A 27,026-nucleotide genomic window follows, 5' to 3' on the forward strand; every position below is an offset into this window, starting at 1 on the left:
TGGGGATGGGGAGGGGTTGATGATAGGAAAATATATTCCTCATAGAACCAAAAAATTGGAGATAACCCTATTAAATAGAAATGTTAAGCCCAGTGTTGAGACATATTTGAAATACATATCTAAATCCAATGGCCAGTACGGCTAATGAAGTTAAAATAATAACCTGGAACGTGAATGGCCTGAGAGAGCGAAAGAAGTTGAACAGAATCTGCGAGTTTTTGAATAATTCGAGGGCACATGTTTTGTTATTAGAAGAGACCCATCTTGAATCACTGGAATGTAGGGAAGCTTTTAAAAATCAAAAGTGGATTCAAGACTTGCTTTGTTCTAGACAAAGCGGAAGCACTAAGGGGGTAGCAGTGATTATTCAGGCTAATTGTGGGATCCAGGTAGAAAGGTATGAAACAGATTGTTCAGGCAGATGGCTAACTGCTTCTTTGATCATGGATAATGTAAGATTTGCCTGCGCAGTATATTATGTACCTAATCAGGACTCTTCAGAGGTCCTTCTAAATTTGAAAATAAGCCTTTCCGCTATGAGTATATCCTTGGAGGCGATTTTAATTTAGTGTTTGATTCAAGCTTAGATCGTACCTCCAGGGCCGTTTTCTCTCCTCCTTACAAATCGAAAAGAGAATTGAAAAATATTATGAAAGATTTTAATTTAATTGATGTCTGGAGGATTAGGAATAGGGAAAAAAGAGATTACTCGTTTTATAGCCATAGACCATTCACGCATCAACTTTTTCTTAGTAGACCAAGGTCTTTTCTCCGCACTTGATACAATTTCTTATATCCCAGCTATTCTATCTGATCACTCAATAGTTGAGTTAGTAATTAAGATCCAGCAGGAGACGCGGAGTAGACGGTGGACCCTAGATAGATCCTTACTCCTCCAAGAAGATTTAAAAGATGGTATCTTGAAGCAGATGGCTGAATATTTCAGGTTTAATAGTGCCACTGCATTCGACCAAATAGTGTGGGAAGCTTTTAAATCATATCTAAGGGGATACTTCACTACTGCTATGATCAGTAGGAATAAGGCTAGGAGAAAAGCGGAGGAGGATTCTATATCCTCAATAAAATAAAAGGAACAGCAGCTGCAGATGGCATTGTTACATCAGCAGGAGAATCTGGTCTCTATCCAGAAAGAACTGGAGGGATTAAAAGCTAAATATCAGGCTAGTCTAGACAAGCTCATCAAGGATAGGTGGGATGCAAGCAAGTTACAGAACTTCTCATACAGAGAAAAGTGTGGACGTCTCTTAGCATGGAAGGCTAGGACTGATAGGGCTAGAAACTAAATAAGTGGCTTAAAAATCAATAGTACAGGCACCATATCGTATAATAATGACCAGATATCCGAAGAGGCTAAAATTTATATGCAAAAGTTATATACAGAGAATAATGACCCATTACCCCAAAGTGCTGGGAACTGGTTGGAACAACTTGATCTACCTCAGCTAACAGTGGCAGATAGTTCCTTTCTGAGTTCCACTATTAAGGAGGGAGAGGTATATAACCAGTTGAGAAAAATGGCGAAGGGAAAGGCAGCAGGCCCAGATGGGCTTCCAATTGAAATCTACTAAATAGGTTCAGATATTGTTGTGCCTGTTCTTACAACCTTATTTAGTAAAATATATTTGATAGGAGAACCTATTCCCCAAACTTGGTTGGAGGCCACAGTTACACTGGTCTTGAAGCCTAATAAAGATCCTCTTGCTATTGAGTCCTATCGGCCGATCTCACTGCTCAACACAGATTATAAAATCTTTGCAGGGGTGTTGGCAGCGAGATTGGCTAAGGTGATTAAATCTGTTGTGCACGAGGATCAGAGGGGGTTTATGCCAGGGAGGCAGTTAAATGAATTAACTTTCCAGGCTATTGCCGCAATAGATTATGCCACTGACAAGAAACTCCCCTTAACAATTGTGGCTATAGATGCCGCTAAGGCATTTGACCAAGTTAGTTGGTTATACCTTTGGGAAGCATTGACTAGGTTTGGATTTCCTAAAAATGTTGTATCTTCAATCCAATCCCTGCATCTAAATCCAAAAGCCAGAATCTTAGTTAACGGCACTCTCACAGATTGGGTGAAAATATCTCGGGGTACAAGACAGGGGTGTCCCCTGTCCCCTTTATTGGTTAATTTGTACATTGGACCTTTGGCCACCCAGTTAAGATCTGATATGTTGATTATGCCTTTTCTTTTGCATGAACTCGTTTTAAAAACTGCATTATATGCAGACGACCTTTCAATGTTTACTACCAATCCTGAAGTGGCAATTCCCAGACTTTTCGATCAGGCTGAGGCCTTTAATAAAATATTGGGATATAAAATAAACAAGAATAAAACGGAGATCATGCAGTGGAATCAGGCAGCAGGATTGCATATAGTTAAGCCACAGATGAGATATCTCGGAGTTCTGTTGACACAAGTTATCTACGAGATATCAAGAACTTATCTTAGCAAAGTTTATAAAGAGGTCTGCGGGCTCCTACAGCGTAGGGCTGGCCTTCCCTTAAATATTTTTGGGAGAGCAAATTTGATTAAAATGGTCATCTTGCCCAAAGTGACCTTTCTGTTTAATTCAATTCCACTGAGTTTTAACCCCAAGGATATAGCGAAAATCCAGGGGAAAATCGGTTCCTTTATATGGAACTCGAAATCCCCTCGCATCTCTTGGAAAAAACTAAAGAGAAAATTGAATATGGGAGGGCTGGCGCTGCCAGATATATTAATTTACTGTCATGCATTCCACCTTAATAACTTTAGGTTAATGGCAGATAAAGCAGACACGTCCTCAATGGGTAGGTTATTTCAGGCGCTTTTGCAGGGTATTCCCCAAGGTCATGAATATTTTCTATTTAAATTTGGAGATCCTAGATTCTATAAAAAAGGGAGGCTGAAGATATTGGACACAGCCCTGAAGAATTGGGTATTCTTCAGGAAAAAGCTAGGAATCCCTAGGGCTCCAATATAGGATTCCCCAGGGACACCTGAATGCCTGAAAGACCAATTATCAATTCCACTTAGAATGGCAGGAATTTCACAATGGCAGGATCTCCAAAATAATTCACAGCTCCTAAATTGGGATACCAATTCTAATTTGATAGGAGGAACCCTAATCCGATTTAGGTACTACCAGCTATCTAGCTGGTGGGCCACAATATCAAGGGCCCCGGATGATCTAGTATGTAAGTTGGATTTTGTAAATAGAAAGGGGAGGTGGAAAAGAGAGGTATCCTATTGTTACGAGGCTATGTTGGAGATTACGCAACAAGAACTTCACAAACTATGGGGTGGGGTAGCGGTATTGGACCATAATAACCTACAAGACTTGTGGAAGGATTCATTTATAATGTTACATGCAATAGTGAAGGCCGCACCCCTTAAAAGAAATCACGTATTCACTCTATACAGAGTATATTTTTCACCAAAAAAACTTGTCAAGATCACGAATTCAGAATACCTCTGCCCAAGATGCAAAGCCCCCGCTGCTGATGACCTACACATGTTTGTAGAATGCCCCAGGCTCATGAATTTTTGGTCACAAATAGAAGGGTTCATAGCAGAGGTACTGGACATACAGTTTTCAATTACTGGTGGAACGGTTCTGTTTGGGCTGACTCCAGAGTACCAGCCTAATGACTTAGAGACCAAATTTGTCTTTTATGTAATGGTCTTAGCAAGAAGAGAAATATGTAAGGCCTGGAAAAATACCAATCCACCTGTCTTTGCGGAGTGTTTAAAATACATCATTTATATTTCTGAGTCGGATATAGCCTGTGATGGTACAGAGCAGGAATATCGTCGCAAAAATATCGCCTAACATAAATATCGCTGCAAAAATATCTACAGGAAGAAATATCGATGACAAAAATATCGTCTGACCAAAATATCGACAGACAGGTAAGTAATATCGTTAACATTAATATAGTTGTAATAAATATCGTTTACAAAAACATAGTTTACAATAATATCGTTTTTTAAATAATTATAAGTAATGTAGTGTTTTTAATGATTATTTTTAGTCAAAGTAGTATTTTTAGTAGTATATTATTATTTAATAATGTATTTTCAGTTGAATTTAGTATTAATAGTTCCGTAGCGGGTTGAGGGTTTATAGGGGAGTAGGGTGGGAAGTAATTTAAATATAATGAAATAATACATTAATTAATCTTTTAAATGAATATAAATAGTGTAATAAATAATAGTTAATTAATTTCAATTAGTTAATTGAATAATAATTATGTAATTAATTATGTTATTTTTTTTATTATTTTTAGGTGTGTGTACAGGATTTTTTTAGTGAAAATGTTTTTGGGTAAAGGGGTATTTTTAGGGTTCAGGGTCAGTTTTCAGTTTTTGGGTAAAGGGGTATTTTTAGGGTTCAGGGTCAGTTTTCAGTTTTTGGGTAAAGGGGTATTTTTAGGGTTCAGGGTCAGTTTTTAGTTTTTGGGTAAAGGGGTATTTTTAGGGTTCAGGGTCAGTTTTTAGTTTTTGGGTATAGGGGTATTTTTAGGGTTCAGGGTCAGTTTTCAGTTTTTGGGTAAAGGGGTATTTTTTGGGTTCAGGGTCAGTTTTCAGTTTTTGGGTAAAGGGGTATTTTTAGGGTTCAGGGTCAGTTTTCAGTTTTTGGGTAAAGGGTTATTTTTAGGGTTCAGGGTCAGTTTTTAGTTTTTGGGTAAAGGGGTATTTTTAGGGTTCAGGGTCAGTTTTTAGTTTTTGGGTAAAGGGGTATTTTTTGGGTTCAGGGTCAGTTTCCAGTTTTTGGGTAAAGGGTTTTTAAATATAATGAAATAATAGATTAATTAATGTTTTAAAAAAATATAAATAGTGTAATAAATAATAGTTAATTCATTTTAATTAGTTAATTGAATAATAATTATGTCATTAATTATGTTAATTTTTTTTATTAATTTTAGGTGTGTGTACAGGATTTTTTTAGTGAAAATGTTTTTGGGTAAAGGGGTATTTTTAGGGTTCAGGGTCAGTTTTCAGTTTTTGGGTAAAGGGGTATTTTTAGGGTTCAGGGTCAGTTTTGGGTTTTTGGGTAAAGGGGTATTTTAATTATATATATGTATTATTGTTGTTATATAAAGTAATGTGTAAAATTAATTTATATGTCCACATTTATTAAGTTTATAATTAAAAAGTGTAGTAAATTTGTTTGAAATAGTTAAAAAATAAAAGTAATGTAATGTATTTTGTTAATAGTACTTATATTTATTTATTATTTAATGTAATTTTAATTATTTTAAAAAGTCGATATTTTTTACATCTATATTAATTACAACGATATTTTGGAGTCGATATTTATGTACTTACCTGTTTAAGTATAGGGTGTCGATATTTTTGTAAACGATATTTTTGCAACGATATTTATGTCAGCTATATTTTTGTTATCGATATTTTAACACCCTACCCCTGTGATAACACCAGCCATGATAAAATCTGGGCGGCCCGAGTGGCGTGACGGAATAGATGAGCTAAAACTATATTCCGATGATTTCACCTGGGCTCTGTTGGTGCTTAGCCTCCAGTCAAACCGAGGGCCATGGATATATGAAGGACTGGAGTGGAGCAAGCAAGCAGATGTGACCAGTGGGGTCTACCAAATCTCTTCTCCTCTCCTGTTGTACATTACTGAGGGCGGAACATCGTAACATTGGAGAGAGGAGAGGTGTCTCCCCATCTGGTATACCCATCTTTGGTATATGAGGAATAAAAAAAAAATAAAAAAAAATATCATATTGCTGCCTCAAGACCGCCTCACCAGCGATTGCGAATCCCTGGAGGCTGTGGAGGACCACTCATGGTCCGACCGCTGGCGTGGGTTTGTCCAGTTGTGAGCACTTGTGGCATGAGGGTCACATCAACAGCACCCCAGGGGTTAAGGAAAACATTGTTTACCTGTAATAACAGTTTTGCAACTTAAAGTTATTCTGGATTCCCATGCTGTGCATTATTCTGCCATCTAGGTGTTGAGTACAGAGCTGTACCCAATTGTTTTGTTTTCTTTTGAACATTAAACAGTGCTGTGACAGTGCCAACCACCTATGACACCTAAAGTAAGCCCGCAATGCCCATTATGGGGTCCTCATCTTTAGAATATTTTTTCCTTTGCTGTGGTGACCTGTGCCACAGTTCTATTTGTTCTCGTGCATTACCTTTGTGCTTATCCCTACTTACGTCACTGTGGAAGTTGGTGGGTGAGTTGGCTGTGAATTAAGAACAGTTTCACGCTACAAAAACATTGTTACAGGCAAGTCATTTTTTACCTTCAGCATACATATCTTTTGGATTCACGTGCTCTGCATAGATTATATGGCTGTATTTACTGAAGGACGGGATGAAATGGGAGTATGATTGCAAAAGGATGTTTGAGAACCTTTTGGCCCACCAGTGCCTTCCTGTGTGCATGGATATCCACACAATAATGTTTTGTGAAAGTGTTGAATACCATGTGGGGGCCATGCATTTTTCATTGATGGGAGGTATTAGCTAGAAAGGCTAGTGTAGTTCCAGTTTTCCGTATGCAATGCATCCCAGGTTTGTTATCAAATGTCTAGGCTGCGTGGGTTGCAGAATCTATCTTACAATGGTTGTTCCTTGTGACCCCTATTTGCTGATATGTGCACTAGAAAAAGCACATATTCCTCCTCCTTTGGGGCTTTGTCTCTTGTAAGTAATACAAGACTGCTCTATTCACATGTAACATATGTAGTACCTTTTCCACTTGTTTTAATGGATACTGAAAAAAGGCAGTTAAGTGGATTGGATGGTGCACATGGAATTGTATAACAGCCTTTGGGATTAAGGGCTGCATTACGATGTCGACCGGAATGGCTCTGAATGGCATTCGGATTTTCCTACCCCGTGTCTGAACCCATGCTTCTGACCAACTCAGAAACATTTCTGACCGAACGATTACAATAGAAGGTAACCGTTCTGTCTTTTTCAACTTAGGTTCCGGTCAGCATTCGGAGACTGCAAGTCGGTCGGAGCCGAATCGTACAGGTCTGGACCGTGTTTCTGACCAACGTATAAAAATGTCGGATTCGGGCAGCCTTTCCGAATCGGTCTGTCTGACATGAAACAGCTGTCAGAAACGAATAGTTTCTTACCTGTCAGTGTCGTTTTGCAGCTTAATGATCTTTTTGGATTCACTATGCTCTGCAATATTTTGCGGTCTTGTGGTTGGGTCAGGATTGGTAGTCTTTTCTTTCCTTTCTTTTTTTTTTTTCGTAGCCCAGGTGGGCGTCGATGTCCCACCTTTGGTGTATTTCTGGTGACTTCGGCACGCTTCCTGCGGAAGCTCCCACTCCTGGGCGCCTTCTTCTGATTCTTTTTTCTCGTGTTCGTCTTGTTACCGAAGTTATGGCAATGTTCAACTAAAGTTTTTTCACCACTTTAAACTTTAAGGGTTCTTTTCCAAGTATTGTCTTTGTTTCAACCACCTTATCTCTCCAGCCTCATCTTTCTGGCGGAGGTGGGTGGGTTCGCTAGTGAATCTAGAAAGATCATCAAGCTGCAAAACTACACCGACAAGTAAGAAACTATTCGTTTTGCAGCGTGAATCTTTCTGGATTCACTATGCTGTGCATAGACTTTGTAGTGGTTTCTCATGTTTGTGGTGGCTGGGTGGAAGATGAGCGTTGGTTATTGAATATGTGTTGAAGCACCCTTAGTCCGACTTGTGCTTCCTTGTTCATCTGTATATCCACACAGTAGTGCTTCGTGAACGTGTGCAATGAAGCCCATGTTGCCGCCAGGCATATGTCCTGAATTGGTGTGTTAGCTAGGAAAGCTATTGTAGCTCCTTTTTTCCTGGTAGAGTGGGTCCGTGTCCCCTCTGTTAGTTCCTGCCCTGCCTGCTTGTGGCAGAACTGTATTGTTTGGGCGATCCATCACGCAATTGTTCCTTTAGTTACTGGTTTCCTCATGAAACTGTTAGCGAAGGACACAAAGAACTGCTTTGTTTTCCTGTGTTCCTTCGTTTTCTCAATGTAGTTCATGACTGCCCTTCTGGCGTCCAGAGTGTGCAGTGCCCTTTCAGCTCTTGTTGCCGGTTTTTGGAAGAAACTCGGTATCTGTATAGTTTGATTCAAGTGGAACCTTGACACCACCTTTGGCATGAAGTGTGGGTCCGTTCTCATCACCACCCTATCACTGTGTATCTGTATGTAGTGTTTCTGTAGTGTTAGTGCCTGCAGTTCGCTCACTCTGCGCAGTGAAGTGATTGCTACCAGGAAAGCTGTTTTCATGGTCAGCATTTCTAGGGAGGCCTTGTGAATCGGTTCAAAAGGTTCCTTCATGAGTTCCGTAAGGACTAGGTTAAGGTTCCATGCAGGTGGTGGCACCCTCTTTGGTGGTGCGATCCTCTTTGCTCCCTCAAGGAACCTTTTAACGTCCTGTGACGTGAAGAAACTCTTGCATGTTTCTCCCCTTGTGTAAGCGACTATCGCTGCCAAGTGAACTCTTAATGAAGATGAGCTCAGATTCTTGTCGAGCAGGTGCATGAGGTACTTTTGCACCGTTGAGTCCTTCTGCATCTTATTGTGCAGCTTTTCCCTCCTGCACCACAGGGTAAATCTCTTCCATTTCGCTACGTAGCACTTCCGTGTGCTGGGCTTTCATGCCTCCCGAAGAAACCTCAGGGTGCTTTCTGGCAGTCTCAGATGCGCAAACTCTATGTCCTCAGGAGCCACGCTACTAGGCTCAGGCTCTCTGGCTCCGGGTGCAGCACCTCTCCGTTTTGCATGGAGAGTAGGTCTTTCCTTCTCCCGAATCTGTGTCAGCTCCATGATCAGTGAGTACCAAGTGTGCCTGGCCCACTGCGGTGCGACCAGTATCAGGGTCATGTTGCTCGTTCTGCACTTGCTGAGTACCCTGTGCATCAGCGGTATCGGGGGAAAAGCGTAAGCAAATGTCTTGGACAATTCTATCCATAGGGCATTCCCCAGGGAGCCCTCCCCGGGCTGCCTAGATGCGAAGTTTCGGCATTTTGCATTCTTGCGTGTTGCAAATAGGTCCACCGACGGTGTCCCCCACCTGTTGAACAGCCTCCTTGTCTCTTGTGCATTGAGCTCCCACTCGTGGGATGCCGATGTCTGTCTGCTGAGCCAATCTGCTTCTACATTGTCCTTCCCTGGTAGATGTATGGCTAGCAGGTCTATCTTGAGTGGGATGGCCCATCTCCATATTTCCTGCGCTAGCTTCGAAAGCGGGGCTGATTGTGTCCCCCCCCTGCTTGCTGATGTAAAACATCGCTGTTGTGTTGTCTGTCTAGATCAACACTCTCTGGTTGTACAGTTTTGTTTGGAAGGCCTTTATGGCTAGGAAATCCGTCTTCAACTCCAGGTAATTGATGTGCCTGACCGCATCTGCTGGTGTCCACAGGCCTCTTACTTTGAGTTTCTCCATGTGAGCGCCCCATCCCCTCTGGGACGCGTCTGTGGTAATGGTCACTGTTGGCGTTGGTTGCGTCAGAGACATCCCCTTTGTTATGTTCTCCATGTTCCACCATGCCATCTCTTTCTGCACTGTGTGCGTTACAACCACTAGATCCTCCCAACGACCTGTAGCTTGTGACCATTGCTGCTGTAGCCATTCCTGTAAAGGTCTCATGTGGAGCCGTACGTTTGGCACTAGGTGTATGCATGATGCCATAATGCCCATGATTTTGCTCGCTCTCCTCACTGTCCGAGCTTGCCCCTTCTGGTAGAGCTGCGTCTCCCTCACGAGCGCTATTGTTCTCTTCTCGCTGGGGAACACCTTGCTCAGTAAGGTGTCGATCTGTGCTCCCAAGAAGATTTTTATTTGTTCTGGTTCCAGGGAGGATTTTCCCCAGTGGATGGAGAATCCTAGGTTCATCAGTGTGCTGGTCACTCTCTGTGCGTGCTGCTTGCATGTTTTGTATGAGCTTGCTTTGATGAGCCAGTCGTCCAGGTAAGGGTACACGTGTATCCCTTCCCTTCGTAGGTGTGCTGCGACTGTTGCGAGGCACTTTGTGAAAACCCTTGGTGCCGATTTGAGCCCGAACGCAAGGGTTGTGAACTGGTAGTGGTCTTCTCCGATGATGAATCTGAGGAGGTGTTTGTGGCCCCTGTTCATTGGGATGTGCAGGTAGGCATCTTTTAGGTCTATGGTGACCATGAAGTCGCCGCCTTGCAATTGAGGAAGTACCACTTGTAGGGAGGTCGTCTTGAACCTTTGTGTTCTTACGGACTTGTTTAAGAGTCTTAGGTCCAGGATGGGTCTCATAGTTTCGTCCACCTTTGGTACCAGGAAGTATGTGGAGTATACGCCCTTGTTCCTTTCCCTGTAAGGTACTGGCTCTATGGCTTGTTTTTGCCGGAGCTCCTTTGCTTCCTCCCGAAGGAGCTGTAGGTTTTTCCTTGCTAGTGTCCTTCTTTTTGGTTTTCTGTCCGTTGGCTTTCCCTCCAACTCTATGCAGTACCCGTACTGTATGATGTTGAGTACCCATTTATCTGATGTTATACTCTTCCACTCCCTTAGGAAGTGTTTCAGTCTTACTCCCACTGGTCTTACATGTCGAAGGTGTCTAGTTCGTGTAACTCCTGCCCGATGTGTTTGTGCTCCACCCTGGGAGTTTTCGCTCGGGTGGGCACATGGAGTTTTATTAAGTCACTTAGAGGCGGGCTGCTGTCCCCCCCTCTTATTATGTCCACGTCCATTCCCTCTCCCGCGAAAGGACTGGTCTCTTGGTTGGTACTGCCAGGACTGTTTTTTCTGCCCCAGCTGTGTCTGGGTGTCTGCTTGGTGGGCTTGTAGGAACGCCTGGTGTGATGTACCTGGCTGGTTTCCTCCCCTCCCGTTAGGTCTTCGTGACGGGGTGCCCCTTTTAGTACCTCTGAACTGCAATGCCCCCATGGATCTTGCAGTCTCGTTATCCTTCTTCAGTTGGCTGAGTTTCTCGTCAACTGGGGCCCCGAATAGCGTTTCTCCGTTGAACGGTGTATTGAGGATGCTGTGCTGCACTTCTGGCTTGAAGCCCGAAATTCTGAGCCAGGCTTGTCTTCTCTCCGTGATGCCCATCATCATGAGCCTAGTGGAGGTGTCTGCTTCATCCAGGGTAGTCTTGAGGCAAGAATTGGCTACATTCTTCCCCTCTTCGACAAGGTTTTCAGCTCTTTGCTTGAATTTCTGTGGCATGTTCTTTACTAACTCGCCCAGCTCCTCCAGGATCTGGTATTGGTCCCTGTTGAGCAGAGCACTGGAATTCGCCATGCGCCAGTGCATTGCGGCATTCCGTTCAATTCTTCTCCCCACCAGGTCCATCCTTTTGCTTTCTTTGCCTGGAGGTGGCCAAGGCGTGGTAGGCACATTGGCCCTCTTTCTTGCTGTGGCTGCGATGATGAGTCTGCTGAGTCCGACCCCTGAATGTAGGTTGGGTCCTTGGAGGAATGTTTATACTTTTTCTCCGACCTGGGAGTGACGGCTTTGCATGTAGCTGGTTCTTTGAAAGCCTCTTTCCCCTGTGCCATGACACTGTCGAGCATGGGCAGGAACTGGCTCCTTCTCCTCGAGAAGGAAGTCTGCTTTCTGCTTTTCTTCGTCAAGTTTTACTTTGAAAACTGCAGCTGCATTCCTGATGACTGTGTTGTAGACCCCGATGTCATCTGGCAGCGAGGGCCTCGAGGGGTACGTGTCGACGGCTCCCTCTGGGCTCTCGGTGTCGACGTCCTGCCAATCTATATCCTGAGTCTCCGAGGAAGCAGACCCGAGGAGTGTCCTGCGGTCGTCGTCACCTTCCTCCTCGTAGTAGGAGGCCTCCTCCTCTTCTTGGTCGCCGAAGGTCTCGACGTCCACCGACTGTCCTTCGACGCCGTATTCCTACTCCTCAGTTTCCTCGACCACCTGTAGCCTAGGTTTCGTCGGGATTGTGTATTCTTTCATCCTGGCGTCGAAATCTTTCTGCCGCTGTAGGATGTTTTCCATCTTGGCCTCGAGACGTCTTTTCTTTTTCTCCATTTCGGTCGCGTGTTCTGCGTCGAATGGATCGGCCGCTCTTTTCGGCACTGAGCCGACTTTCGTCGTCGAAGGTTTCGGTGCCAAACTGGTTCTCGGGTCCTTCGGCGGCGCTGAAGGGCTCTTCGGGTCCTTTTCCCTCGGCGTCGTACGCTCCTCCTCGGGGGCGATTTTCGAGGTCTTTTGCTGTTCTCCAGCTTTCGGCGCCTGGGAGTCCTTCTCAGAGGATCCGCTGTGCCTTGGTGTAGCCGCGGACGCCGAAGTTTTCGGCGTCGGCGCTTTCGAGGTTTTGCCCTCAATTTTCCGAGACTCGGGTTCTCTTGGTGGCCTAGGGGCCACCAATAGTCTCCTACCTCCTTTGGAGTCTTCGTAATATCGGTCTCTATGACCGTGTAGCCGTCGTGTTCGGCGGCGGCATTGTCCTCCTCATCTGATGAAAGCCCCGGGTCTCGAAGGGACGGTGGCTGTCCCTTGCCCTGCATGGTGGCGCTGGCTATCCTCTGTCTCTTTCTCACTCGAAGAGTCTTCGGCGTGAAGTCGGAGCAGGCGCTGCAGTCCTCGCTCTTTTTGGTCGACCGGTAGGCAAAGGTTGCAGACCGGGTGCTGGTCCTTCTGCGCGTCCTTGTGGTGGCAGTTACGGCAGAATTTGAAAGGAGTGTTGTCTATCTCATGCGTTTAGGGGGCCCCCTGAGCTTGCATTCTCGGATGGACATCGAAGTTCTTGAAGTTCTACTTCCCCTTCGTCGTCCTCTTCGATGATGTAGTCTCCTGAAGTCTTCTCAATCTCTTTTCTTGCAAAAGTGCGTATTTTTCTTCTGCTTTCTCCAAAAATGTCTGGAGCCCTTTCGGGAACGTTCCAGACCCAACCGTGAAAAAAAGAATCTGAAGATGGCGCCCAGGATTGGGAGCTTCCGCAGGAAGCATGCTGACGTCACCGGAAATACACCAAGGGTGGGACGTCGACGCCCACCTGGGCTACAGAAAAAAAAAAAAAGAAAGAAAAGGCTACGAATCCGGACCCAACCACAAGACCGCGGAATAATGCACAGCATAGTGAATCCAGAAAGATCCACGCTGCAAAACATCGCTGTCATGTTGTCTGTCTGGATCAACACTCTCTGGTTGTACAGTTTCGTCTGGAAGGCCTTTATCGCGAGAAAAACTGTCTTCAACTCCAGGTAATTGATGTGTTTGACCGCATCTGCTGGTGCCCACAGACCCCTCACTCTGAGTTTCTCCATGTGAGCGCCCCAACCCTTCTGGGATGCGTCTGTGGTGATGGTCACTGTTGGCGTTGGTGGCGTCAGAGGCTTCCCCCTTGTTATATTCCCCATGTTCCACCATGCCATCTCTTTCTGCACTGAGTACGTTACAACCACTAGATCCTCCCAACGACCTGTAGCTTGTGACCATTGCTGCTGTAGCCATTCCTGTAAAGGTCTCATGTGGAGCCGTACGTTTGGCACTAGGTGTATGCATGATGCCATAATGCCCATGATTTTGCTCGCTCTCCTCACTGTCCGAGCTTGCCCCTTCTGGTAGAGCTGCGTCTCCCTCACGAGCGCTATTGTTCTCTTCTCGCTGGGGAACACCTTGCTCAGTAAGGTGTCGATCTGTGCTCCCAAGAAGATTTTTATTTGTTCTGGTTCCATTGAGGATTTCCCCCAGTGGATGGAGAATCCCAGGTTCATCAGCGAGCTTGTCACTCTCTGTGCGTGCTGTTTGCACGTTCTGTATGAGCTTGCTTTTATTAGCCAGTTGTCCAGGTAAGGGTATACGTGTATTCCTTCTCTTCGTAGGTGTGCTGCGTCTGTGGCGAGGCACTTTGTGAAGACCCTTGGTGCTGATTTGAGGCCGAACGTCAGGGTTGTGAACTGGTAGTGGTCTTTGTCGATGACGAATCTGAGCAGATGCTTGTGCCCTCTGTTCATTGGGATGTGCAGGTAGGCATCCTTGAAGTCTATGGTGACCATGAAGTCCCCGCCTTGCAATTAGGGAAGTACCTCTTGCAGGGAGGTCATTTTGAACTTTTGTGTTCTTATGAATTTGTTTAAGAACCGTAGGTCCAGGATGGGTCTCATTGTTTCGTCCACCTTTGGTACCAGGAAGTATGTGGAGTACACACCCCTGTTCCTTTCTCTATAAGGTACTGGTTCTATGGCCTGCTTTTACAGGAGCTCTTTGCTTCCTCTTGGAGTAGCTCTAGCTATTTCCGTGCTAGCGCCCTTCTTTTTGGATTTCTGTTTGTTGGTTTCCCTTCCAACTCTATGCAGTACCCGAACTGTATGATGTTGAGTACCCATTTGTCTGAGGTTATTCTCTTCCACTCCTGGAAGAAGTGCTTTAGTCTTCCTCCCACTGGTCTTACATGCTTGCAGGTGTTTAATTCGCGTAACTCCAGTCTGCTGAATTTGTGTTGCACCCTGGGATTCTTTGCTTGGGTGGGCACATGGAGCTTGCTTAAGTCACTTAGAGGGGGGTTGTTGTCCCCCTCTCTTATTCTGACCACGTCCATTCCCTCTCCCGCAAAAGGACTGGCCTCTTGGCTGGTACTGCCAGGACTGCTTTTGTTGTCCTTGCTGTATCTGGGTGTCGGCCTGGTGGGCTTGTTGGAACGCCTGGTGCGATGTCCCTGGCTGCTTTCCTTCCCTTCCGCTAGGCCTCCGTGACGGGGTGCCTCTCTTAGAACCTCTGAACTGTAATGGCCCCATGGATCTTGCAGTCTCGTTATCCTTCCTCAGTTGGCTGAGCTTCTCATCCACTGGGCCCCCGAACAATGTCTCTCCGTTGAACGGGGTGTTCAGGATGCTGTGTTGCACTTCTGGCTTGAAGCCTGAAACCCTGAGCCAGGCTTGCCTTTTTTCCGTGATGCCTATCATCATGAGTCTGCTGGAGGTGTCTGCTCCGTCCAGGGCGGTTTTGAGGCAAGAATTTACCACATTCTTCCCCTCCTCGACAAGGTGTTCAGCTCTTTGCTTGAATTCCTGAGGCATGTTATTTATTAACTGGCCCAGTTCTTCCAGGATCTGGTGCTGGTGCCTGTTGAGCAGTGCGTTGGAATTTGCCATGCGCCAGTGCATTGCGGCATTCCGTTCAATTTTCCTCCCAACCAGGCCCATCCTTCTGCTTTCTTTGTCTGGGGGTGGCCCAGAAGTAGTTGGCACCTTTCAAAATAAAATAAATAAATTGGCCCTCTTCCTTGCCGTGGCTGCGATGGAGGAGTGGGTCCTTGGAGGAGTGCCTATACTTTTTCTCTGTCCTGGGTGTGACGGCTTTGCAGGTTCCTTGAAAGCCTCTCTCCCCTGTGCCATGACGCTTTCTAGCATGGGCAGGTATTGGCTCCTGGTTTGTGTGGGGAGCAGTGTCTCTAGAAGGAAATCTGCCTTCTGCTTCTCTTCGTCGAGTTTTACTTTGAAAACTGCAGCTGCATTCCTGATGACTGTGTTGTAAACCCCAATGTCATCAGGCGGCAAAGGCCTCGAAGGATACGTGTCGACGCTCTCTTCCGGGCTCTCGGTGTCGACGTCCTGCCAATCTATTTCTTGAGTCTCCGAGGATGCAGACCCGAGGAGTCTGGTTCGTCGAACCCCTCGGCGCACCCAGACTGTCCTTCGACGTCGTAGTCTTCCTCCTCCGTTATCTCGACAACCTGTGGCTTGGGTTTTGTCAGGATCATGAAGTCTTTAATCCTGGTGTCGAATTCTTTCTTCCGCTGCAGGATGTTCTCCATCTCGGCCTCGGGCCGTCTCTTCTTTTTTTCCATTTCGGCAGTGTGGTCTGTGTCGAATGGTTCGGCCGGTCTTTTCGGCCGATAGGTCGGCGCTGAACCGACCTTCGGCGGCGAAGGTTTTGGTGCTGAGCTGGCTTTCGGGTCCTTTGTCGGCGCCGAATTGCTCTTTGGATCTTTTTCCCTTTGCGTCGAACGTTCCTTTTCCGGGACGTTTTTCGACGTCTTTTGCTGTTCTCCAGCTCTCGGCGTCGGGGAGTCCTTCTCAGAGGATCCGCTGGGCCAGGGTGTAGCCGCAGACGCCGAACCTTTCGGCGTCGGCGCTTTTGAGGATTTGACCTCATTTCTTCAAGAGTCAGGGTCTCTCCGGGTTTTGGGGGCCGTAGAGTCTCATACCTTCTTAGGAGTCTTCGTGTTATCGGTCTCTACGGCCTTGTAGCCGTCGTCTTCGCCAGCGCCGTTGTCCACTTCGTCTCATGAGAGTCCCAGGTATCGAAGGGACGTTGGCTGGCCCTTGCCCTGCATGTTGGCCTTGGCTATCCTCTGCCTCGCTCAAACTCGAAGAGTCTTCGGCGGAGCAGGCGTTGCAGTCCTTGCTCTCATGGTTGATCGGTAGGCAAAGGTTGCAAACCGGGTGCTGTTCCTTCTGTGCGTACTTGTGGTGGCAGTTACGGCAGAATTTGAAAGGACTGTTGTCCATCTCTTGCGTTCAGGGGGCCCCCGAGTGTGCATTCTCTGATGGACGTCGAAGTTCTTGAAGTTCTTCTTCTCCTTCGTCGTCCTCTTTGATGATGTAGTCTCCTGTAGTCTTTCCAATATCTTTTCGTCCAAAATGTGTATTTTTCTTCTTTATCCAAAAATGTCTGGAGCCCTTCCGGGAACGATCCAGACCCAACTGCGGAAAAAAGAATCTGAAGATGGCGCCCAAGAGTGGGAGCTTCCGCAGGAAGCATGCAGACATCACCGGAAATACACCAAAAGGTGGGATGTCGACGCCCACCTGGGCTACGGGAAGAAAAAAAAAGGGAAAAAAGACTACGATTCCGGACCCAACCACCAGACCGCGGAATAACGCACAGCATAGTGAATCCAGAAATTCACGCTGCAAAATTAATATTTTAAAATTCATGTTGGAAAATTATCAGTTTTAGACAAAAAATACTTCTTAATGCACTGATATTTCTGCTGCACTCAGGGAAAACAGCTGTGCATGTTAATGAAATGCACGTTCTGAATTTTAAAGAGACTTCATTTTTTTACACTTTTGCTGCAAGATTCCTTTAAAAATAAAAGTGGTCCTAAAGTTAAGCAAGTGCAGGACACCCTAGTTATTTCCTTTCTTTACCTTCAAATAACCTTAAAAGACATTGCCTGTTAAATTAACATCTTTTTTTTGTTAGTGCTGAGTCGAGTAAATAGCAGCTCAGTGCGGCAGTTAACGATGGGGCTGCATGTAATGATCAGGAGGGCCGCATATTGCCCCCGGGACATACTTTGAGTATCATTGATCTAGGGCAATATCAATCAAAAAAAGGGGTTCAAGAAACTGTCCTTCAAGACTCTCTTAAAAGAACTGGTAAAGTGAAATTGATGCAACGGTGTCTTCAAGTCAACCCTTCCAGCACTTATCAACTTTATATAAACCGTTTGTTAACTGATTTAAGTGAAGTCTAAGCTAAAATTAGACTAATTTGAATTTGAGTACACATATCTTCTATGGTGTGTAATAATGAATGCTCACCTTCTTGTTTGTAGCTGGGCAGTGCTTAATATGCACTCACTCAAAAGGATGCTTTAGCATTCACTATCCCACCCAATGTTTCTATGTGGGGTGGGGAATGGAAATAGGGGTGTATTATTTGGGAATATCAGGTAATTTCTAAGGATACACACAGATTTCACACCTTCTTCTTATTTAAAAGAGGTGCCATCTGTAATGAGTTACACCCCATTTTATAGAGCGCCCAAGGATCTAATGAGGTGAGTCACACGCATGGCCCTAGTTGAGTCCCACGGACATTCATATTTTTACTCTGGTTAATTATCAGTTCACCTACCTTCAAATTCCCTTGCGTAGTGAAAACACGCTCACACATAGTACACGAAAATGGCTTTTCTTCGGTGTGGATCCGATCGTGGATCTGCAAAGCACTGACTGAAGAGAATGTCTTCTGACACACTAGACAGAGGTGTGGCTTGGAGGTGCTCTCAGAAGAAAGTGGCATCACAGACGAAGGTGGCAATGCCCGCAAAAATGTTGACATATGGGGCAAGCCAGGTGCTTCTGTTTTCGGCGGCAGCTCTGAAAGCATCTGGGCTGGTGGAGATGTTCCTTCTGCCTGAGGCATAGACCACTGCACAGACGAAGCATGGGCTGGTGAGGAAGACTCCCCTGCTTGGGGTTTTGACCACTGTCCTGAGGTTACCTGAGCAGGGGGAGGAGGTCCTACTTCCTGCGTGTCCGGCTGCAGCTCTGATACCGTCTCTGCTGGTGGAGGAGTTGTTGCTGCCTGGGTCTTCGGCTGCAAATCTAAAGGTGACTTGGCTGGAGGAGGAGTTATCGCAGCCTGGGCTTTCTTCTGCAGCTCCACAAGTTTCTGGTCTGGAGGAGGTGTTGTCGCTGGCTGGTACTTTGACCACAGCTCTGGTGCCACCTGGGCTTGCGGAGGAGTTACTGCTGACTGATGCTTTGACCAGAGGTCTGATACTGCTTGAGTCGGTGGTGGAGTTATCACAGGCTGGGGTTTTGGCCAAAAGTCTAGTGGTCCGTGGGACAGTGAAGAGGTTATTGCTAACTGATGTTGTGGCCACAGCTCTGGGCCAACTTGGACTGATAGAGAAGTGATTGCTGAATTATGCTTTGGCCAGGGCTCTGATGTCCCCTGCCTTAGAGGAGTAGTTCTCGCTGACTGGGACTTTGTTAACAGTTCTGGTGTTACCTGGGCACGCGGAGGAGTTATCATTTCCTGTGGCTTTGGCCACATATCTGATGGTGCCTGAGGTGGAAGAGGAGTTATTGCTGCCTGGGGCTTCTGCCACAGTTCTGTTAGTGGTTGGATTGGTGGAGGAGTTACTGCAGCTTGGGGTTTGGGCTGTAGTTCAGAATGTGGCTGGGATGGAGGAGCACTTATAGCCGCCTGAGGCCTTGGCCAGAGCAGTGAAAGGGTCTGAACTGGGGGAGAAGTTATCACTGTTTGAGATTTTGGCCACAGGTCTAATGGAACTTGTGCTGGCAGAGGAGTTATAGTTGCTTGAGGCTTTGGCCACAGCACTGAGGGAGCCAGAGCTGCCGGGGGTGTACCCACTGTCATGGATTTCTGTGTTGCAGGAGGAGGAGATCTCCCTACTCCTGGATGGTTTCTCAGCATGTGGCTAAGGAGACTAGTTCTCTCTAAGAATCTTTGCTTACAGACTGGGCATTGGAAGAGCCCATCATTGCTGTGGCCTTTTATATGCTGCCCTAAAGATTCCATGGTAGGGAAGGAAGCTGAGCAGATATAGCAAGGAAAGTTTGGATCCTCTAGCATTTTCTCTCCTAGATTTACTTGGCCTTCATGGTCCATGCTCTGAGACTCCAGCGACAATTCTGTAGATTCATTTTCTGGAGTTTGTTCCATTGGCTCTGCAGCTTCTCGTGAACCATCACTCTGGGAAAGGTTTGCAAGAGCTTCTATAGCAGTCAGCTCATTAGGCTTGAAGCTTTGCTCTAAATTAGCAGAGGTTTCAGCTGAAATTGTGTCAGCTGAGGTAGTGTATGAAGGAGGGCTGTCATGGACTGGTGGAAGTTTTCGAGAAGAGCTCACGGCCGCTGGGTCCTCCTTGGAGATGGATGTGGTGGCCTCATCTCCAAGGTTTAAAATCTCAGATTCAGCTGGACCCTGCAATTTTTCGCTCTCTGATCCACTTGCCTCTAGTGAGTCCTCATCTGTAGCATCCTCATCTGAGAAGTCCTGCTCAGGAAAGCTCTCATCGAGGCTGGATACCTTAGCCCCTGTCCCATCTGGCATAACCCCATTAGGAATCTGGCCACCTAAGTGCATCCTGATGTGCTGCTGCAGGGTCACAGCATTGGTAAACTTTTTCTGGCAGATAGGACAAGAGTTCTGGACTTTTTCTGCTGGACTTGATTTGTGGCCAACAAAGTGGGCCTTGAGGTTGCCTCTGGTGGAGAAGGCGCGTCCACAGATCTTGCACTTGAAGGGTCTTTCTCCGCCATGCTGACTGTAGTGAAGTCGCAGGGCTCTGGGGCAGCTCAGAACTCGCAGGCATATGATACACTGGTTTGGATTGCTGGCTTGCTTGTCAATCTTCTCCACCAGCTGCTGAAGCTTAAATGTCTCTGAAGAGCCAAGTGGGTCAACAACATATGGAAATGGAAAGTTACTTGCTTTGAAGTGGTTGGCCAACATGGCCCAGTTTGGCAAGGAAGTTGCCAGCTTGCCGAGCTGCATTCGACTGCTGCTGTCTGCCAAAACCTCCTGGCCCGTCGGTGGAGTGTTCTCATCAGCTTTACTTTTTGCGCCACTACTTACACTCTTTTGCACAGAATTCTCCCCTGGCTTCATTAGGAGAAATTTATTGAAGGGTGGAAGGGTCTGTCCCGCAGACAGCAAAGTGAGGCTCTCGGTGGCCGATAGCGCTGAGATAAGTGGTTTCTTCTCCACCGGCTCCTCCTCAGATTTCTCAGGAGGCACAGACATTCCATAGGGCAGCCCATTACCATTGAGCATATAGTCCAGATGCTCAGGAACAGGGTGTGGGTTCATCTGGATGTGAGGGTACTTGTCCTTGTGTCGCTGGAAATGCACCTTTAGATTTCCTCGGGTAGTAAAGCGATTGCCACAAATGTTGCACTTGTAGGGCCTCTCTCCTGTGTGAGAGCGAAGGTGAATCTGCAAGGCGCTGTCACTGCCAAACACCTTGGCACAGAAGCGGCACTTGTGCCTGCCAGAGGACTTCTCCTGGAGGCTTTCAGCATAGGCTGCCTCCCCATTCTTCTGTTTTAGGAGGCTTGGGATGGGCTCCACTGCCCTGGTCCCGAGGAACATACTAACCTGGGGGGCTAGGATCCCTGTGGGGAAAGCTGCATGGGTGGAAAGCAGCTGGCTTGGTGGGGAAGTAGGCAAGGAAGCAGGGCTATGTAAAGATTTCTCTTCAAAGTGGGGCATGGTCTTTGACTTCATACTGGGGATTGTGGGCAAGCTGCGGTCATTGAAGGGGTTCCCCAGTGGGTTGTACAGCGGAAAAAAGGTTTGCTTGGGCACCTCTGGTGCGGGTACAGTCTTGGCCACTTCAGGTACTGGAGTCAACTTGATGGCACTAAAGGAAGGTGTGCTCTTGCTGCCAGCCCCAGGTGGCGTGGGGGACGGTCCGCCACCAGCAGCCAGTGGCACAGCCGGTTGAGCAAGGGATCCCAGCATGAGCACCTGTCGGCATATCTGCTCTGTCATCTGCATCTGGTGGATCTGCCTTTGCTGTAGGACACGCAGCTCCTCCAAGATCATTGGAATATTCAGAGGGGTTGGTGTCGCTCCCCCCATGGTGGCATCATGTGGTGCCTGTCCGATCTTTGGGCTTGTTGCACGATCCTGGTTCAAGTCACTGCAGGGGGCAAGAAAAGGCTGTGAGGACCCGGAATCCTTGCCTCTGGGGTCTGACCAATAGCTTCTGGAGGATCCCATCCTGGGAAAACCAGTGACACCAGAACTCTTGCATTCCCCATTGGTTGGCGTGGCGCCCACCCGTGGCACCTGCATCTCAGGGGTCCCAACGATCAGGCCTGGGCATTGCGTATCTGCAGCCCTAAATGCTGCACCTGCTTCTGGAGGCTTCGTCCGCTGAAGAGTGCCATCTTCCTGATTGGCTACAATCACAACCACTGGATCATTCACTGGACAGCGATCCCTGTGCTGAACTAGGTCTTCTTGGTCCTCGAACTGAGCACAGCATTTGGTGCAGACCTGCAACTCCTCGTCAGCAGTGTCTCCTGCAGAAACCGAGAAACAGACCAATGAAACCAGTGATTAATTATTCAAGCAAATTTCAGGATCTAACAGACCATTTACATGTACTGTCAATGTTCATCTTTAAAAAACTGATAAGCAACCAAAATATCTGAATTATAGTTAAATTAGCATAGACATAAACGTTTAAAAACACACAAGTCCTTGAAATCAAGATTTTGTGCAATCGAATCAATAATTGACATTAACGGTGATGTCCTGCTGCATTCCATAATACCGACAACAAATGTATCCGTATAAAAATATATATGGACTACTAATATACAACAGGTAAGTAAATACAGTTAAGTATAGATTTACTATACTTAATTCTACATTTATGTACATGGATAATATATATGTATATTTTCAACGTACACAGATGTGGAATTAATAATAGTAACTCTATGCCTACCTGTAATTACTTACATTCAAGATATTGTGGTAGCCGATATTCTTTCTAGTTCCGATATTTTTGTTGTAGATATTCTGCCGACAATCCTTTAAAAAACAGAGAGAGCGTACAGACACCAAACCAAAGTGCTAAAAGATTAGGCCATATCTCTGTGGTTACTAGAGATTTTTTTAATATCTTGTTGAGCAACGGTTTGTGTAGCTTAATTTGAAAATAAAGTGAGTTTGATATAGCTTAATATCTTCTTAGGGTCGTATGAGTACAGGCAAGTGAACTGTTGTTTGGTCAACTGGGTTGTTGGTTGTCTATGGCCCCAGATATGCAAACGGTTTTGTAGAATGCCTCGGAGCCAGGGAAATAACTAAGAAGAGATGTTCTGCCATGATGGATTAACTTTATCTGAATACTAACTACTAAGGTGTATATTGTTTTGGTGTGTTGGAATTGATGAGCTGGCAGCACTGTATCAACAATATCGTACTTATATAATGCTATGTATATAAAAGTGTCAGGTGTGTGTCTAGAGTGTTTGCTAAAAACCGAATTATAAGTAGGGCTCCTGGTTTTATGGTACTTATTTTTTTAACATTTCCGTCTCATCTTATTGGTATTTATCCTTATTTATTTTGTGTTTCAAGAGTAAATATAACTGTAATATGATATATTTCTGAATTTATATAACTCTTCGACGTGCACTCAAACATGGATTCCCGTCACGCTTTAGCAAACTAAGTAGACACGTATAACAAAAGACTACACTCACAGATACATATTAGCATTATACCACAAATATATGTTAACATATGCCTGTATTTAAGGAAATCTCATCCTGTATTTTAATCCTGCACGCTGTATTTTAATCCTGCACATTGTTTTCTGTCTGTATTTATCTGTAAAAATCAGTAAAAATGGAAAACCGGTAGGACAGGCAAACTGGGCCTCAAACCTAACATTCGCCACAACCGGGATACAGTATCTCGGTGTCTATCTTACAGAGGACCCTACAATATTGTGGGATCGTAACATTTCTACTACAACCGTATGAGTGCGATCAGATATACGTCCATAGTCAGGGTTACCCCTTTCCCTATATGGACGATCTGCTATCTTTAAAATGATTTCGCTCCCGCGGCTCCTATATCATCTACAAAATCACCCATTTCCTGTCCACTCATCCTGGTTTTGTCCAATCAATGCGATACTCAGACATTTCCTGTGAGGTTGTGGTGCTTCTCGAGTTGCGCTCCATATCTGCTTCCACTCAACATACTGCGGTGGGATAGCAGCCGCCGATATAAAATCCTATTATGCGGCATCACATTACAGGTAATCAATGATTGGTGGTATGCGGTGGAGAGATGGCTCCTGGATGACCCCATTCTCACATCATATTTATGTAGCCGGCTAAATGCCCAGAACTTGAAACCCGCTACCAAGGTGTAATACTCACATGGCGACAGGCCCTTAGATGGATGGGTTGGTGGGGCCCCCTTACACGAGTAACCCCCTTATGGAGCAACCATCTATTATTACACCTATGTAATCTACAGGGATTTCGTGGATGGGACCAGATAGGAATATCCACTATTGGAGACATAATGCACCACCCTAACCTGCAATTGTTCCAAGAACTCCGCCATGAATACTCTATGCCAAACGCACAATTCTACAAATACTTGCAGTTCTGACACTCTATTAAACGACATATAACCCAGATCAAATCCCTTGAAGACTTCAATCCACTTCAGGGCAAACTCCTGACTGAAGACCTGGGAGACCATAAAATTCTAAAATATATCAAACCCTCTTCACCAACAATGCCACTACGTTAGAATGAATGAAAGCTTCCTGGCAGACCGATATTGGTCCCCAAGATACGGACAACGGGGCGAGGCCCTAGAATCCCCACGCGGAGCCGCCATTTTTATGAGACTAAGATTAGTTCAATTCAAGATCCTCCAAAGAGCCAACTATACTCGGCAGGAATTGTGGCAAGCTGGCCTGATAGAAACATCCATATGTCCAAGATGTCGGCAAGAAGGCACACTAATACATACACTATGGTCATGCTCACGGTTGGAAAGTTTCTGGTCCGGTGTGGTGGTGTGTCTGTCCGATGTGCTGGGGTAGGTACTCCCCAGATCTCCAAGACTTACTCTGCCCCACATAACTGATGGGTTTGGGCGTAACAGATATAAACATCACCTACTTTGGCTGGGCCTCACTCTAGCCAAAAGAGACATTGCATGATTTTGGAAATCAGAGAAGATCACGGTTATCTGTGTATGGAAAAAGGGTATGGACTTTTGCATGTTAGAGTTGCCAGTGTGTCATGCTCGGGGATGCCCACAGAAGCACTCCAAAATTTGGAACCGGTGGGCCGAGTACCGTGGATTAAAACGTGCAGATCACCCTTGGATTTCAGATATCATAGACTCTATGCCTTTAACCCGAAAACCCCACAACATGACCTGTGCTTGCCATTTTTATTGCACTTCAAAGCTACCTGAGGATTGACACATGCATATACAGTGAACTTAGCATGGGTTTTAAATGCTTTTTTTAAATTTGTTTATATGTGACATGATGCATATATACGGCCTTTTGGCCATTGCATGTTTAAAAGCAATAAAATGTGTTATGAAAAAAAAATGGAAAGCTGGAAGCCTTAATTGTAAGTGTAGCTGAAAAGGTGTTGTGTAGTGAGAGTTTTTAGGTGGAGGGTGCTGTTGTGTGTCTGAGATGTCCTCTGTATGCAAGTAGTGAGGTCTGTCAATTGGGTACTTATAGGGTAGTTGTGTCTGGTTTTTGTTGACACTGCAACTTAGTGGTAGCCAACTAAGGGCCAGATACAGGTGGCCAAATACTGATCGCTAACGTTTGCGATCTGTATTTGGCTGAGAGCAATGTAGGCGAGTTTAAAACTACTAGCAAAATAAGGATTCCTGCGACCTAAGAAGAAGGCAGACTAAGAGGATTTGGTCCTAGCCCTAATGGCCTGCTTCAAGAGCCTGCAAAGAAGACGACACCCGTGGTCAGCAATCTTCACAAAACTTGAGGAAGAGGTTTGAGTAATTTAAAATCCGCTTATCAGTTCTGAAAATAAACACATGGCGTCTCCAATGCACACTTAGCAATTTTTGCATACATATATTCAGTCAAGCAAAAGCTTTGAATTTAGTAGGCTGGACTAGACATAGGAGAGCTACTTACAGGTAGCTGGTGAGCTACCAGTAGCTCACGAGCTACTCGGAGAAGCCTGGTGAGAAGAACGAAAGTAGAACTGTTTTCTCCCCTTCCACACAAAGCCAATGTTTGGGTTTCTTCTTCCCTAAGTGAGATTTAATTAAGGGTTTAATCCTTAAGGAAAACACTTCCACCCATAGACCTTCCCATATCTAGTTCATGTAGGAATTTTAGAACAAAAGGCAAACGGGGTTTGGTTATAAAAATGAGGGTGGGGAGGCTGGGAACGAATGGTCAGGATGTTTACAGAGTTCTTCCAAATACACCATATGGAGGCTTTATTAAACAGGGTGGTGAACCATAAAATGCTCTAAGAAAAAAGAGAAAAGGTATATCAAATATATAAATAAAAGTGTATGTATTCTTCTGGATACACCCTACAGATGTCATAATGATTTCTCGACCACAACCGACGCTTTCAAAGACACTAGCATTTTTAAACATCCCTAGTGCTTTCAAACTCTCCTTGTTCTCTAAAACACCCCCAGTGTTCTTATCTATTCTGCCATGTACCCCAAAACAAAACCTCTGCTCTCGAACACCCCAGTGCTCTAAAACACACTTCGTGCTCTCAGAGTGTAGATGTCTTTCCAAGAACTAGAAGTGTTCTCAGATGCTAACAGCACTCTCAAGCCCCTATAGCCACAGGAAAATCACTTTTTACGACATTACTATAGCGATATGGGCTTCACCTTATTTACAATGCACCCTTTCACGCTATACTTAGCATGAAAGAGGTGGGCAATGGGTGTTGCGATGGGCGTTCTGCAGCAACACCCATTGATCGCCGCAACACCCATTGACTTTGACGCTGCCTCATATTTACAAGGGAGGTGTAAATATGGGGCAACGCCAAAATGAAGATAAAAAAACCTGGTCTTAAGATGGAGCAACGAGGAGAAATGCTTTATTTCTATTTGTTTGTGCAGCGTCTATATGTGCTGCATTGTGCAGCACACATAAAAATAGAAAATCGCCATGCATGATTGTTTATGTGCAGGAAGGGCACCTTCCTGCACATAAACAATCATTTTAAAAATGACGAGTTGCAACTTCTATGTGCAGCACATATAGAAGTTACAAATTGCCATTTAAGACTGTTTCTTTGTAGAATAGACACCTTCCTGCACATAACCAATCATTCCCACAATGCAAGCACCCTTGCACTATCGTGCAAAGGTGCCTGTGTTGGCACTACGCAGCCGTAATTAGTGCCAGTGCAGGGGGAAACGCATGGCTGCACCGTATTATTGAAAATACGGTGCACCCTTGTCGAAAATAAGGATGCAGCCCTGCGTTTGGAAAGTGGCAGTGCACGGCGTTAAGCCAAGACGGCTAACACCACACTTCGACACTTCCTTGTAATTATGCCCCTCATTATTCTCAAACAACCAACCACGTCCTCTAAGCATCCCCTGTGCACTCGAATGTTATCTATCAGACAGGGTGCTCTCAAACACTGCCAGTTCACCTTAAAATGCCACTAATGTCTGCAAATACCAACGTGCTCTTAAACCCAATCACTGCTATCATACACTACCAACTGCTCTCAAGACCAGCCAGTGCTCACTGCAACCAACCGTATGCTCTCAATTACCAATCCATCAACAGCACTGCTGTCTCAAACACTACTGGTGC

The 27,026-nt window shown here is 45.5% G+C and overlaps 1 protein-coding gene across 1 annotated transcript in view; it reads right to left on the minus strand.

Moving 5' to 3' along the window:
- Window positions 1–27,026, minus strand: part of SALL2 (spalt like transcription factor 2) — a 144,204-nt gene that overhangs the window by 4,098 nt on the left and 113,080 nt on the right. The window contains exon 2 of the mRNA XM_086923637.1: window positions 17,783–21,711. Coding sequence (XP_086779763.1) covers window positions 17,783–21,711 — 3,929 coding nt within the window. The remainder of the gene's footprint in view (window positions 1–17,782; window positions 21,712–27,026) is intronic.

The sequence above is a fragment of the Lissotriton vulgaris genome, chromosome 5 (genome assembly GCF_964263255.1).
Source record: "Lissotriton vulgaris chromosome 5, aLisVul1.2, whole genome shotgun sequence".
Lineage (NCBI taxonomy): Eukaryota > Metazoa > Chordata > Amphibia > Caudata > Salamandridae > Lissotriton > Lissotriton vulgaris.